General features: G+C 46.6%; 1 protein-coding gene across 3 annotated transcripts in view; it reads left to right on the forward strand.

Moving 5' to 3' along the window:
- Window positions 1-8,089: 8,089 nt before the first annotated feature.
- The window catches only part of SNUPN (snurportin 1), a 30,559-nt gene continuing 22,850 nt past the window's right edge, over window positions 8,090-15,798 (forward strand). Inside the window, exons 1-2 of one of the 3 annotated variants that reach the window (XM_051982206.1) lie at window positions 8,090-8,256; window positions 13,411-13,573. In XM_051982206.1, coding sequence (XP_051838166.1) covers window positions 13,416-13,573 — 158 coding nt within the window. In that variant the 5' untranslated portion in view covers window positions 8,090-8,256; window positions 13,411-13,415. Of the gene's footprint in view, window positions 8,257-10,349; window positions 10,434-10,584; window positions 10,769-13,410; window positions 13,574-15,798 lie in introns of those variants that run through there. The other 2 variants (XM_051982208.1, XM_051982207.1) reach the window with 2 other exon arrangements.

The following is a 15,798-nucleotide window of genomic DNA, read 5'->3' on the forward strand; positions in this document are numbered from 1 at the left end:
TTTCAGATGATGAAATTGAAACTATTACCACTCATATGAAAGAGTGTTCCAAATCACTATTGATCAGAGAAATGCAAATTAAGACAACTCTGAGATATCACTACACACCTGTCAGATTGGCTAAGATGACAGGAAAAAACAATGATGAATATTGGAGGGGATGCGGGAAAACGGGGACACTGATGCATTGTTGGTGGAGTTGTGAACGAATCCAGCCATTCTGGAGAGCAATCTGGAATTATGCCCAAAAAGTTATCAAACTGTGCATACCCTTTGATCCAGCAGTGTCTCTACTGGGCTTATACCCCAAAGAGATACTAAAGAAGGGAAAGGGACCTGTATGTGCTAAAATGTTTGTAGTAGCCCTGTTTGTAGTGGCTAGAAACTGGAAAATGAAAGGATGCCCATCAATTGGAGAATGGCTGGGTAAATTGTGGTATAGGAATGTTATGGAATATTATTGTTCTGTAAGGAATGACCAGCAGGATGAATACAGAGAGGACTGGTGAGACTTACATGAACTGATGCCAAGTGAAATGAGCAGAACCAGGAGATCATGATACACTTCGACAACGATATTGTATGAGGACGTATTCTGATGGAAGTGGATTTCTTTGATAAAGAGACCTGAGTTTCAATTGATCAATGATGGACAAAAGCAGCTACACCCAAAGAAAGAACACTAGGAAACGAATATGAACTATCTGCATTTTTGTTTTTCTTCCCGGGTTATTTTTACCTTCTGAATCCAACTCTCCCTGTGCAACAAGAGAACTGTTCGGTTCTGCAAACATATATTGTATCTAGAATATACTGTAACATATCTAACATATATAGGACTGCTTGCCAAATAGGGGAGGGGTGGAATGAGGGAGGGGGAAAAATCGGAACAGAAATGAGTGCAAGGGATAATGTTGTAAAAAAATTACCCTGGCATGGGTTCTGTCAATATAAAGTTATTATTAAATAAAATAAAATAAAATATTTTAAAAAATCAAAAAGAAAAAGAAACTGTTTGACTAGAAACAAAAGGAAGTCTTCAGGACCAGGTGAGATGCCCTGGTGGGTATAACAGAAAATTCTTCCGGCTCAGTCAAACCTGTTTTGCTGTAGCCTCTTTTCTGTTGCCCCTGTTATTCTCCCTGAGGCCGGGCTGATTCAGGTCACTGGCCCTCCCACACAAGAGTCCACACCTTCTCTGCCCGTTCTCTCTTTTCCAGCCTGAGCATCTTCCCAGTGATGCTCCTAGAGCCCTCCCCATTGTGCTGCCCCTTCTCTGAACATGCTCCAGCTTCTTCTCCTTCTCCTTTCTGAAATATGGTGCCTACAGTTGAGAGCAGCCCTGCCCAGGGCTTTGGGTTTGGTTCCATTAATGCCCAATGGTTTTGCATGGGTGTCTTTTCTGTACCACTGGAAGGAAAACCATTGTTCAGAGCCCGGATAATTCGAAGGTCTAAAGAGCACATTAGCATTTGGGGGCCATCACATCACACAGTTGACTTATTTTGAGCTCACACCCACAAGAACTCACAGATCTTTTTCATATCGACTATTCTCTAGTTGCCCCTCCATCTTTTCCTTGTAATTGATCATTTTAAAATTTCTAATGTTGTGTTTTACATTTTATTGACATTTACTCTTGTTATATTTCAATGTTCCAGCCTCTGCCTCCCTTATCGGTCTCCTCCTGGATCCACAATGCCAGAAGATGCACATTTTCACCTGTCTGCTAGAGCGGGCTTCTTAAACTTTTTCCATTTTTGACCCCTTTTCACTGGAGAAATTTTTACACGACCCCAGGTATGCAGGCATGTAAAATAAGTATACAAATCAAATATTTATCCATAATAAATCACAATTTCACGACTCCCCCACTTCAGTTACGATAGCCCATGTGGAGTCTCAAACTATAGCTTAAGAAGCTGGGAACTGGACTACTCATATAACTGGGATGAGATGGAAATCAATTAGCTCTCCTTACCTCCAATGAAATGAAAGACACCCTTTCCCTTCTTCTCAACCCTGACCATCTGCCCTTCATCTGTATGCTAGTCCCCAGCAATGTTGTCTTACATATTTATATAATCCAACAACTTTTGGGCTTGCTGAACAATCCCCTTCCGCACCCCTAGGATTTCTGGGGCATTCCAGCTGTATTAAGAGCACAATCTAACTTCCTTTTTGTTTTGTTTTGTTTTGTTTGTGCTTAAATGGGCAGTTAGAGGTGAATAAATACTTTTTTATTCATTCATTCACTTTCGAATCCAGCTCCTATGATGTCCTTGTATTAGCTATCCCTCCCAGATTTGTGGATCTCAAAAACTGATAAATGGGTTATCTATGCCTTAGTCCAAGCAATTGATAAAAATGTCGAACAAAACAGTGGAGGCCAGAATTGGGAGGGCGCGCCATAAGAGATTTCCTGCAAGTTAGCATCCAAGCACCAGGTTCCGAGTCTCTCTAAGGCAGTACTGGGGCCTATGGATGCTCCTTTTTCTTCCAGGGACCACAGGGAACAGCTTCTTCCTTTGATGATTTAGCTACATCTACTTTGATAAAGCTGATTAGCAAAAATGAGAAAATGAGAGCTGTCTCATCAATTCACTTCTTTCTTTTCTTATGTTGGGGGATACCAGGACGCGGATCTGGCACCAGAGTGTCACAGGTTTTAGAAGCAGATTCGATCTCGGCAATCATCTAGCCCCATTTTACAGAGAAGAAAATGGAGGCCCATTGAGGATCCATGACTTGACTCAACTCACAGAAAAAGTTGGGAAGCAAAGGCAAGATTCAAAGGTGAATCTTCTAACTTCCATTTCTTTCCTCTTGGTAGGTGGATGTGGGCTGCATTCGGTGCCAAGGTCTTTTCCTGTTTTGTTTTTGATTTGGAGGCAATAGGGATTGAGTTGCTTGCCCAGGGTTACCTAGCTAGTATCTGAGACTGGATTTGAACTCAGGTCCTCCTGACTCCAGAACTCAGGTTCTGTCCCCTGTACCTCTAACGAAGACCAAAGTGGTAGAGATCCTGTGGGGCCAAGGAGCAAGTGACTCTGGGAAAGTAGTCTAAGAATGATCAACAAAACAATTAAGTTGGGTCCTGAAAACACTGGGAAGGAACACTCGGTTCTTTTACTGGTGACTTGACACACAGTTTTAGCAGAGTCTGTAAGGTCCCTTGAGTCTTATTTATTTATTTTTGAGAGAAGGAGAATCATTTTTATATCCCAGTCACCTCATCCTACTCTACCTGGGCATTAGCCTTCCCCCCATCTCATCCTACTCACTCCTACCTGGGTGGGGACCCCGTTACCCTCCCCCATCTCATCCTACTCACTCCTACCTGGGTGGGGACCCCGTTACCCTTCCCCCATCCCACCCTCCTCCCACCTGTGTGGGGAACCCCGTTACCCTCCCCCACAAGAGCCATCAAACCCTCAGATAGTCTTGTCCCCAGGAAAAGGAAGAAAGTGCGTTTGAGACGCTTCTTCCATAGAGTAACTCCTGATCCCCTGGCAAAGCCATGGGGGTGAGACCATTAGGGACCGGGAAAGCTGGCTGACAGACTCAGGGACACGGGAGGTGAGGGCCGGGAGGCCCGAGGAGTCCCCGGCCGTGGCTGGGCAGCCGGAGGCAGCTGCAGGCCCAGCCGCCTTCCCTGGGGCTGTGCTGCCTCCTGCAGTCCAGCCCGGTCATGTTCTCTCTCCTGATGCAGATGGAGCAAGGTTTTCTTCAGAGATCCTTTCACCTACAAACGCCCAGAAAATGCCAGAGCTGGAAGCCCCCTCACTCCTTCTCCAGCCTTTCCCCTCCTTTTACAAAGCGGGGAGCACACCCATCCCATTGCTGTGGTTTGTCCTTCCTTCCCGCGAAGGACCACGACCTCAGGGAGGTGACTCCATGACGACAGGTGAGGGAGCGCTGGGCAGGTCACCGGCCTCCCTATCCCCTCCAGAGCCATCAGGGCCAGTGCCGGACATAGATCAGCCGGTCCTGGAGGCTGTGGGAGAAGGGTCTTCAACGCTCTCGGTTTGACCGGGGATGCGTCCTTCAGTGATCAGGGAAAAGAATCTCCTCCTTCACCTAGTCCAAAAAACCTCAATAAATAAATGAATGAACTCGGGGTGAAACATGCATCCCATAGTTAGGAAGTGGCAGGATCAAGATTAAATGTCCACTTCATAGGAAAGAAGAAAAACCTAAGGTGTTTTAGTTCAGGGTCAGGTGACTAGTGAGAGCCCAGACTGGAAAGGTAGATTGGTGTGGAGGGTTTTTAAATGTAAGTCAAGAGTTTGGACTTTCTCTGGCAGAGAGATGATTCCCTTCGTTCTCTACGACCCCCAAAATTGGAGTGTAGAGAGAACTTCCCCTTAAAAGGCATTCAGATACTGAAAGGTGAGTAGGCAGAAGGAGTTTGAAAATTCAGATCTTAGCAATGAAGATCAAAGCAGAATGAGGAGTTTTTTTTGTCAACTAGTCAGTAAAGATTTATTCCAAACTTGTTGCGTGCCAGGCACTGTCCTGATCACTGTTCACACAAAAAAGCTGTGTGTGTGTGTGTGTGTGTGTGTGTGTGTGTGTGTGTGTGTGAGTGTGTGTGTGTGTAAAAGAGAGAGAGAGAGAGAGAGAGAGAGATGAAGGGGGGGAGAGAGGGGAGGAAGAGAGAGAGAAGGGGAGAGAGAGAAACAGAGAGGAGGGGGAGACAGAGACACACACACAGAGACAAAGAGAGAAGAGAGAGACAGAGAGAAAGAGAGAGAGAGAGAGAGGAGAGAGAGAGAGAAAGAGAGAGAAGAGAGAAAGAGAGAGAAGAGAGAGACAGAGAGAGAGAAAGAGAAGAGAGAGAGAGAGACAGAAACAGAGAGAGAGAGAGAAGAGAGAGACAGAGAGAGACAGAGACAGAGAGAGAAAGAGAGAGAGACAGAGACAGAGACACACAGAGAGACAGAGAGAAAGAGAGAGACTGTTGTGAGCTTTTTCTTCTCAAAAAGCAGCCAGGTGATAAAAGTTCAGATCTTTTATTATCTCCAATATAGCCCGGTTAGCTTACAGGCCTATCTCTCTGCTTGGTTCCAAGAGCTCTCTCCAAATGTCTTTAAATCCAAAGGTCTGGTCCTTCAGCCTCTGCCTCTGCTTTCTTCAGCCTCCAGCCAGCTCCAGTCTTCATGTCATTCCAGTGAAATCTCGACTTGTAGCATCTTCCTCTGAAGAACTTCGACTGGCCCATTGGCCTATTTATGCTCCTTCCAGAGAGAGGGATTATGGGTTTTCTCCCATAGTGCTCTCTGGCCCAAAGCTTCAAGGGAGGTGTGAACTCATTGAACTCCAATGAGTAAAGGTGTGAACACAAGCCTTGTATTGATTAGTTCTACTTAGTACCTAGTTTCAGGTTCTGCCCAAAACATCTTCTTGTAAGATTAGATCAACTCTAATTAGTTAGCAGTTAGTAAGGATTCCAACAAGAGACAGAGAGAGAGAAAGAGAAGAGAGAGAAAGACAGAGACAGAGAGAGAGAGAGAAGAGAGAGACAGAGAGAGAGAGAGAGAGACAGAGAGAGAGAGAGAGAAGAGAGAGACAGAGAAAAAGAGAAGAGACACACAGAAAGAGACAGAGAGAAAGAGAGAGAGAGAGAGAGACAGAGACAGAGACACAGAGAGACAGAGAGAAAGAGAGAGACAAAGAGAGAGAGAGAGAAAGACAGAGAGACAGAGAGAGACAAAGAGAAAGAGAAGACAGTCAGAGACACAAAGAGACAGACAAAGAGAGACAGAGAGGAGAGAGAGACACACATAGAGAGACAGAGAGATAGACAGAGACAGAAACAGAGAGAAAGAGAGAGAGAAAGAGACAGAGACAGAGAGAAAGAGACGGAGAGATGGAGAGAGACATAGAGATAGCGAGACAGAGACAGAGACAGAGAAATACAGAGAGACAGCCAGAAAAGGGGGGGAAGGGGGACAGGAAGAATGTTTTCCTGAAGAAGACAGGATTTTAGTATGGACATTAGAGAAGCTAAGAGTTAAAAATGAGAAGGAAAAGTTAAGCTAATGAAAAGTCAAGAGATGGAGTTTCAGGTGTGAGGAAAAGGAAGTAAGCCAGTATAAGCTATATAGTTTGTATTGATGGGTAACAATAAAAAAGACTAGAAAAATGGGAAAATTATAAAGGGATTTCAAACACTTAACAGAAAATTCTGTATTTAAACCTGGAGATAATAGGAATTTGCTGAATTTGTGTGAGGGGGAGTTGGGTTGGGAGGGAAGGGAGGATATGGTGAGACCATTTTGGCAGCCAAATTGAGGGTAAATTGAGGCAGGAGACCAATTAGGAGGCTATTGCAATTGTTCAGGTGAGAAGTGACAAGGATATTAAGGCAGCCATGTCTCTGTGAGTGGAGAAAAGGGATCAGATGTTAGCGACGTTGTGAAGAAGAAATAAGACACAGATTGGATATGTGTGGTAACTATAAGAAAGGCGTAGAGGATGATACCTGAGTGATTGTGAGAATGACAGTACTGTTGACAGTAATTGGAAAGCTGGAAAGAAGGGAGGATGTGGGGAAAAGGTAATGAGTTCTGTTGTGAACACTGAGTTAGAGATGTCTAGAAGACATGCAGTTCTAAATGTGCAAAAGGAGGTGGGCTGGGCAGGGTGGGGAGGGGGAGGGTGGATCCTCACAACAACCCTGTGATTGTTATCTCTATTTTACAACTGAGGAAACTGAGCCACACTGTGAGCCAGTTGCTCAGGTTCACTCAGCTACTGAGTTATCCGAGGCCATATTTGACTTCAGGGCTTTTGATACCAGACCCAGCACTGTATCCACTGGGCCACCAACTGCCTGGAACTTGGGAGAGAGATTATAAATATACACACATATCATATATTATACAGTCACACACACATATATCTAGAGATCATCTGCATGAAGATGAGTGGGAGTCATCAGAGCTTTTGATAATGAGGTTACCCAATGAGATAGAATAGAAGAAAAAGAAAAAGAGGGTCCAGGATAGAGTTCTGGGGAACCCCTAAAGTTAGTTATCTGGATGAAATTCCAGCAAAGGAGACTGGAAAGGAGCATTCAGACAGGAGCACTGTGAGAAAATCTAGAGAGAAGACAGCATTTAATAAAAGGGGATAGATAGGATCAGAGGCTACGTAAATCAAAGCCAACATTATTCCATTTTCCCTATAGTAAATCCCCCCTGTTGAATCTCCACATGAATCAATAATCCTACGGGGTCATGGGAAATTAGGAAAATTAGAATCTCAGTGATACAGGGGTAAATACGGGCCCAGTGAATCATGCAATATTGTTAGAAAAATTCATACTTTTACAAGGGTAGGACACTAACAAAAAAATCTGGAAGGCTTTGCTTACCCTTTACCTTTTTTACCTCAATACCTATGTCAAGAAAGAGCTTCCTTGAATAGTCGTTTCCCCATCAACACTTTATAAGTTAAATAAAGGATGTAAATTAGGTGATCCCCAATGTCCTTTCCAACACTAGATGCTGTGATTCAATGAATATGAGTATAAGGAGGACAAACCAGTTCTTAGTATGACTCTTAGGAGCATAAATACAAGACTACTCCAAGGATGCTATTAGTTCCTTAAGATAGGAAATGAACCAGAGAAAAGTCTGATATGGAATTAGGTTTAGAAGAATTGTCCATATTTAATGGATTTTGGATTACTTGCTGTCTTGGGGAGGGGGAAGAGAGAAAGAAAAATTTGGAAAACAAGGTTTTGCAAAGGTGAATGTTGAAAACCACCTTTGCATGTGTTTGGAAAAGTAAAATACTATTAAAAAGAATTGACTTATAGGTAGGTAAGAATTGGACAAAATGAGAAAAGTCTGGATCTGTGGTAATGGGAGCAATGTCTATTCTGATGAAATCACAGAGAAAATTTGGGGAAGTAGTTTACAGGAAGAGACAGCCAGTTGTTTTGGTCCTCTAGGAGTTAGTTATGCTTAGGAATCCAAATCAAAAATCACCATAGTAATATGAAATCATAAAAACTTCCAGTGAGGTCACACATCCCGTCAGAATTCACACACAAGGGATTATTGTCCACTGGAAGATTTAGCAGTTTTAGTCAGCCTAGGTGTTTTAGAGCTGTAGGATCAAATGCCTTCCTATCAAAATAATCACGAGGGATCAAAAGCCAACAGCAACAAAAGTCAGGACCAGGACCCAGACACTTCCCTCCTCAGAGGGTCTCATAGAACTTTGCCCATGTGGGGCTCTAAGGTGAGAACTGTTCAGGTTAACCCTACTAATTTAAACAAATGGAAGACATTCCTGTTAGAGTAATACAATTTATTTCTCTTCTTTTTTAAAAATAGTATGATCTTTAATATTAAGGCTGGATATTCATTTAGAATATATTGCGGAGTATGGTACAAAGTGTTGCTCTAAGCCTAATTTCTGCCAGACTGATTTCCCAGTTTTCCTAGGGGTTTTTGTCAAATAAAGAATTTTTTGGGGGGGGGTGATCTATATTTCCGGGTTTATCAAGCACTATATTATTCAGTTCTACTTTTTCTGATTCTCCCTGCTATAACTGTTCCATTTTTGTCTCTAGTTTTTAACTGACATCAGATAGTTTTAATAATCTAGAAATACTAATTCTTTGTTCTTACTTCTTTTCATCCTTTCCTTTGATAGTGTAGATTTTTTGTTTTTCCAAATAAATTTTATTATTATCTTAACAAGTTTTATAAAGCATCCTCTTGGTAATTTGATTGGAATTGCATTAAAAGTGTAAATTCACTTTGGAGACCTTGTCATTTTTGTTTTATTGCTAGTTTGCCTATGAGCACTTCATTATTTCTCTGTCGATTTAAGCTGTTCTTTAGGGTACATTTTGTAATGCAGTCTCTACAAGTCTTTTGGGTGCTTTAGTGCAGTTGGTCTTCAGATAAGTTATGTATTTTCTAGTTATTTGGAATGGGGTTTCTCTTTCTATTTTTTTTGCTGGTTGGGTTTACTTTTACATAGAAATAAATGCTATTGATTTGAGAAAGTATGTTGTGGAGCCTGTAATTTTGCCTAATCTATTATCTCAATGAGCATCTTTGAGGATTCCCCAGGATTTTCCAAGTAGAGTAATGAAGACAGTTTTATCTTCTCTTTACCCAAGTCTGTGCTTTTAATTTTTTTTCTCTTACTGCTGTTGCTAGCATTTCCAGAACTACCGCAAAATGATAACGGGAGGAGGGGGCGTCCTTGCTTCTTCCCATATGTATTGGTCAAGGTTCCCATTGCATAGGACGCTTGCTTTTCGATGGATACATACATATGTGTGTATATATATATTAAAGCTTCACTATGCCTCTCCTTTTAGAGTTTACCAGGAAAAATACTTAAACATTCCCAAGATACAAGTCTCTCCACGGAAGTGACCTCATTTGAGGGGATTAAGACACCAGCCGCACAGCCTGGTCTTTGAACCCCTCTGCCATAGAAGCGTCTCAGTGGATGAAGCGACGGGCCTGTAGTAGACATCAGCTGTAGGACCTGTTTGCCTCAGTTTCCCCATCTGTAAAATGGGCTAGAGAAGAAATGGCCAACCACTGCAGTATCTGCCAAGAAAACCCCAAAGGGCGTCAGGAAGAGTTGGACGCAGGACGATACAAGCGAACAACAACGTGGCCCAAGGAGCTCCTTCCATTTGGAATGGCTTGTGGGGGAACCCTGAGAGGGGCTGCAGTACACCACCCCCTGGGCTCCCGACACAGCTTGGGGCTAGCAGGCGGTACTTCCGGCTCCTGCCAGGGCAGGGGAAGCCGCCTGAGGGAAAGCTGCTTCCGGAGGAGGGTTCACTTAGCACTTCATAAATGCTTATGTGGAAGTTAAGGACGCCAAAGGATCGCCCTGTTAACTCTCCGGGAGGGAACTGAGCAGACCAGACCCGGCACAGTGGGAAAATCTCTCATTTGGAGTCGGATCTAGATTCAAGTTCTTTTTTTCTTCTGTAAAAGGGAAGAGCGGAGGAGGGAGTAAATGCCTACTATGTACCAGGCTCTGGGTTAAGCACTTTATAAATATTATCTCATTTGAGCCTCACAACTATCCCGGGAGGAGGTGCTCTTATTATGCCCATTTTACGAATGAGGAAACTGAGGCGGGCATAAGTCAGGAGACTTGCTCAGCTAATAAGTGTCGGAGGACACATTTGAACTCGAGTCTTCCCTATTCCAGTCCACCACGCAACTCTACAGAAGTGCAGGCAGAGCCTGCGACCGCTAGGGGGCAACGCCACGCCAGCCTTACGGAATTCAACCCAGCGTCGTTAGGCTCCGCCTACCAGGGCACTTCCGGCCCAGAGATTCGGGCCTAGGCTTGGGAAACCTCCGAGAGAAGCCGACGGTAGGCGCGGGGGGACTGCTGGGGAGCCACGCCTGCCAGCCGGGGCGCATGCGCGGGTGAGAGCTGGCTTTCTGGTTGGGGGGGGTTGGGGCGAAAGTAGGAAGGAGGGAAGGAGGAGGAAGGGAGGAGGAAGAGAGGAGGGAGGAGAGAGGAGGGGAAGTGGAGACCCGGCGAGCGGCTGTTCTGTCCCATCGCGCGCGTAACGATGGCGGCGAGGCGGGGGCGGGGCCCCGCGGGCACGCGGCTGGTTGCCCCCTCCTTTTCCCGCGGGGGTTGGTCCGCGCGACGGAAGCGGCTGCGCGCGATCCTCGTCCTGGGCGCCCTGAACGCCGGGCCCCTGCCCTCCCCGGAGCGCGCCCTGGCCCCGCCCGGCCGCCGCCGCCGCCACCACGTACGTGTGCGCGAGACCCCGCTGGGACCCTTCCCTGCCGTCTGCCCTGGGGGCCCTCCCCACGATTTCCCCCCCATCTCTCCCTATGATATCCCCCCTAGGGACCATTCTCTCAGAGACCCCTCCCCACTATCCCCTCCTGGAGACCCTCCTCTCCGAGACCCCTCCCCATAATTCCCCCCAGACCCCTCTCCATTTACCTCCCAAACCCTTCTCTTCCTCATAATCTTCCACCCCCATCCCAGTGATTCCCTGTGACCCTTCTCTGAGACCCCTCCCTGTGATTTCCCCCTTCCCAGTCATTTCGGTGACTCATTTCTGAGACCTCCCATCCTCTTCCCTCTGAGAGTTCCACCCCTCCATCCACCCTCCCTGAGACTTTGACCCACCAATCAATGAGCATCTGGGGGGGGCTGTCCCCTGCCTAGCCAGCCCTTGATGACCCCCGAATCCTGCCACTCCCCTCTTTCCAAGTCGTTGTCGTCCCTCCCCCCCCCCATGCACCTGGCACACAGTAGGCACTTAATAAAGTGCACGAGTGGTGCCTTTTGCCCAGGATCTAGCCCTTTCCCCATGACTAGTGGTGGGTGGGAGTCCAACCAGGCACCTTTCCTCCGTCCTCATGCTGGGCTGCCCAGAGCCGAGTGTGGAGACCTGGGGCTTCCGGGGGCCTCCCGCTGTGGCCTCAGGTGCCCCGGCCTGTTCTGAGCCGGCTGAGGGGGCTGGGCAGGAGTGAGGGGTGTCCGGTCATGCCCACCCGTCTGACTCTTTGGACCCCAGGTGATGGTGGTCACTTGGCAGAGCTATGGGAGGAGCCTGCCATTTCAGAGATGGGGAAACTGAGGCAGGGTGAAGGGACCTCCCAGAGCGACATGGCTGGATTTGAAGACGGAGTCCAGCCCTGTCCACTGTGGCGCCGGCTGCCCCCCTCACAGCCTTAGGACAATATAAAACTGGGAAACGATTTAAAGAGGAGGAGAGATGGCTGTGACACTGATGAATGGAAGCATGTGTCTCCTCTCGCAGTTCTGGGGGCCCAGGCTTGGTATTAGCCTGATCCGGCTGGGGAGCTTGTGCCTTTAGGCCGTGGCCCTCCTGACGACCTGGGGAGAGCCTTCTCTTCCGAGCCGATCTGGGGGAGCCCATGCCTTCAGCTCTCCCTGCACAGGCAGCCCTCCCCCCTCCTCTTCAGCTCCCATCCCTTCTGCAGGAAGCCTCTCCTGAGGACCCCAGCCCTGGAGTTAGCTCTTCCATTGTAGGAACATCCAGTGAGGGGCTCCTCCCCTGCCCTGCACACACAGAGCTGCTGTCGGGTCCTCCCCACCAGGACCTAAGCTCGGGACACAAAGAGGGTCTCATGTTTGTTACCGGGCGCCCCCTGCTCCTGTAGGCTGGTTCTCCTGAGCACATGGTCCTGGCTTGTAAATAGGTGATTTGAGTCTGATAATAGGTTGAAGGAGGAGGCTCGTGCTTGGGAATTCCAGCTTCTGGAAACGAGGGCTCATCGTTTTCATACCGACGTAGCTATCTGAAGCAAATTTTTTCTGCACTGAGTTTGTTTCTTTCCATTAATAAGCATTTTTTCTCTTCTCCCTTGGAATGGATTTGTGTGAAAGAATGGCTGACGTTTACAGATTACTTCCAGTATTTGCGAAGTGCCTTATAAATATTGTCTCATTAGGTCCTCACAACACCCCTGTGAGGGGGGAGACACGATGTCATCCCATTTTACGGATGAGCAAACTAAAGCAGACAGGTGAAATGACTTCCCAAGGTCACAGCTAGGGTCAGAGGACTTGGTCATCAAGCGACATGGTTCCCATGTTGGCCGGGCCCCCAAACGTGTGTCTGAGCCAGCTGTTCCAGGGCTGTGGGGAGGCCAGTCTGCAGCTAAGTCGTTGGCCTCTGGGGGGTGTCTGGGGTGGAAGCATTCGGAGGAATGGGCCTTGTGACTGGAAAAATCTGTCAGTGCTGCCATCTGTAAAATGGGCATAACACCTGCCTCGCCGCCTTCTGAGGCCGACTCTGGCCAGAGGAGCTAAAACATGGAGGGTGGTGACTCACCCACTACTGTTGGCTGACTTGGATTTTTCAGTTGCTTGAGATGATACTAAGGCAAGTTCCTGAGGGAACGCTACAGGATTTCAGATAAACGTCACTAAGACATTTGAAAAACCAGCTTTACGATTGACAGTGGCAACTTGGAAATGATAGAGATGCCCAGGAGGAGGGGCGTGGCAGAAGTTGAAATACTGTCACTACAGAGGGAGGCAACGTGTCTGTGGTAGAGGGGTAAACACAGGCCTAAGAGAGGCCTCTAACACTGACCACAATGTGATCAAGGAATATCCCCCAGACCTCTCTCAGAGGCTGCCGTTGTCTACTGTGGCCGGGATGCTTTGAGAGTTTGCTGAACTACTGAAATCACATGTCAGCATTTAAAAACTCATAAATCCATATCGGAAACATTTAAAATGACAAGGATAAGGGTTCCGTCAGGACATGGACATTGGTAATTAAAAGGCAGGTGTCCCCTGCGGCGCTCAGGCTGCGGGGCTGCTCCCAGATAAGCTCCTTGGCCAGAGTGCTGGTCCTGGACCCTCTCTGTCCCCGTGCTGATACTCACCTTTTGTTTCTCACAGAAAACATGGAGGAGCTAAGCCAAGCCCTGGCGAGCAGTTTTTCAGTCTCCCAAGACCTGAACAGCCCCTCGGCGCCCCACCCTCGCCTGGCCCAGTACAAGTCCAAGTACAGCTCCCTGGAACAGAGCGAGAGGCGCCGGAAACTCCTGGAGCTTCAGAAGTCGTACGTGAGCCTCTCCTCCATCTCTGGGGACACCCTGGCCCTTCCAGCCCTGTTCTCTGGCCCACAGATCCCCTTTTCTTCTGTATGGCAGTGGCAGGATGCTTTTCAGGCCGGAGCTTGGGAAAAGATGAGGATGTGCTGTCCCAGCCCTGCCATAAGCCAGAGCCATCTGTTCGAAAAGTCCCTGCTTCATTATTGGTTTAGATTCTGCTTTATCTTGGAGAAGGGACAGCGCCTGAGTAGATCCTTGGAGCTTCATTCCTCTGCTCCCTCTGGGTTCCCACCCCTCGTTGCGGCTTCCATGTGGATTCCGTTGCCCTGGAAAGCTTGGCATTGGTGCATATTTCCTATTCTCCTTCCTCTTGAATGTTTCCTCTAAGCATGGGGACTTAAAAAAAAATCCACAGTAAGCCCAAGGAAATGCCTTCCATATGCTTTATCCAAAATGCCGCCCTGCCGTGATGAGCAAAGCCGGCTGGGAGGTAGGACTCAGGGCAGGGTTGGGTGGGAATGGGTGCCCCTAGGGCAGGGTCTGGTTTTCTGCATTGTTGGCACCTCTGTGTAATAAATAGCACTGAATCCGCTCTTGGAGAAGCGGAAACAGCTACACAGTGGGTGTCCCGGAGTGGGCAGTGGGATGGCCCCGGGCAGGGGCACCTCCCAGGTAGAGGATGTGTTTGCAAGTCCTGTGCTCATAGCTCTGGGGATTGAGTTTTCAAATTCCACTTCCAGATGATTCTTATTCTTGGAGTAAAAGGCTATTCTGTATGGTTAAGAGGAGGAAAGGAAGCAGGGAGCTTGTGGTGACTCACCCACTACTGTTGGCTGACTTGGATTTTTCAGTTGCTTGAGATGATACTAAGGCAAGTTCCTGAGGGAACGCTACAGGATTTCAGATAAACGTCACTAAGACATTTGAAAAACCAGCTTTATGATTGACAGTGGCAACTTGGAAATGATAGAGATGCCCAGGAGGAGGGGCGTGGCAGAAGTTGAAATACTGTCACTACAGAGGGAGGCAACGTGTCTGTGGGTAGAGGGGTAAACACAGGCCTAAGAGAGGCCTCTAACACCGACCACAATGTGATCAAGGAATATCCCTCAGACCTCTCAGAGGCTGCCATTGTCTACTGTGGCCGGGATGCTTTGAGAGTTTGCTGAACTACTGAAATCACATGTCAGCATTTAAAAACTCATAAATCCATATCGGAAACATTTTAAATGACAAGGATAAGGGTTCTGTCAGGACATGGACATTGGTAATTAAAATCATGTTGTATCTTCCCAAGTGTTGAGTGCTAACTGTGCTCTGAGGGTCTCTCCCAGAGTGTATTAAAAGCTTCTTGAAGGGCGGTTGTTTGACTTTTCTAGTGCTTGGCACAGCACATTGCATGTGTCAGGTACATAAGCTATGTTTGCATGAATGAGTAATTGAATGAAAACAAAAATATTTTTGACACATGGATTCCAGTTCTTAGAAAGCTTGAAAGGGAATTTGGAGATCTGTGATTAGTCTTTAATTGTTTATAGTTTATTTCTGTGAAGTTTTTTAAGCCCACTTTAAAAATCTATCTTTAAAAAGGGCATCCTTTGTTAGTCTTAAAAATGAAAAGGGAGAACTCGCCACTAATGAAGAGGAAATTAGAGCAATAATTAGGTTGTCCAACTTTATGCCAATAAATTCGATAACTTAAATGAAATGGAAGAATACCTCCAAAAATATAGCTTGCCCAAACTAACAGAAGAAGAAGTAAATAGACTAAATAGTCCCATTTTAGAAAAAGAAATAGAATAAAAAGAGCATCCTGAAAGTTACCTTTTTGAAAACCCCAAAGGGACAGGCAAAAGGCTTGTCTTCTTCCCAGAAAGCCTGAGGGAAACACAGTGTTACAAGTTTGTCTGTGTCTCTTTTCCCTCTCCTCAAGTTTTTTGTTCCTCCTCGTTCTAGTTAATCTGAAATGGAGTTTCTGCAGATGCATAACTGTGGCTCCAGATCAAGCAGCCTGGCCTTTCCATCTGACAGACGAGCCAAGCAGAGGGAATTACGGAATCCCACTTGGAAAATTCATTTTCAAATGTCTGGACTTACTTAGAAAAGTTATTCCTTGTTAAAATGACTGAGAAAGAGATTACTAATGCAGCTTTCTGGCTGTAGCCCCATGTCACCCCCTCTTTTGCTTCCAGAACATGCTAGCATTTGGATCCTCTTCCTTATTTGCATGCTA

Source organism: Antechinus flavipes, chromosome 2 (assembly GCF_016432865.1).
Source record: "Antechinus flavipes isolate AdamAnt ecotype Samford, QLD, Australia chromosome 2, AdamAnt_v2, whole genome shotgun sequence".
Classification (NCBI taxonomy): Eukaryota; Metazoa; Chordata; class Mammalia; order Dasyuromorphia; family Dasyuridae; genus Antechinus; species Antechinus flavipes.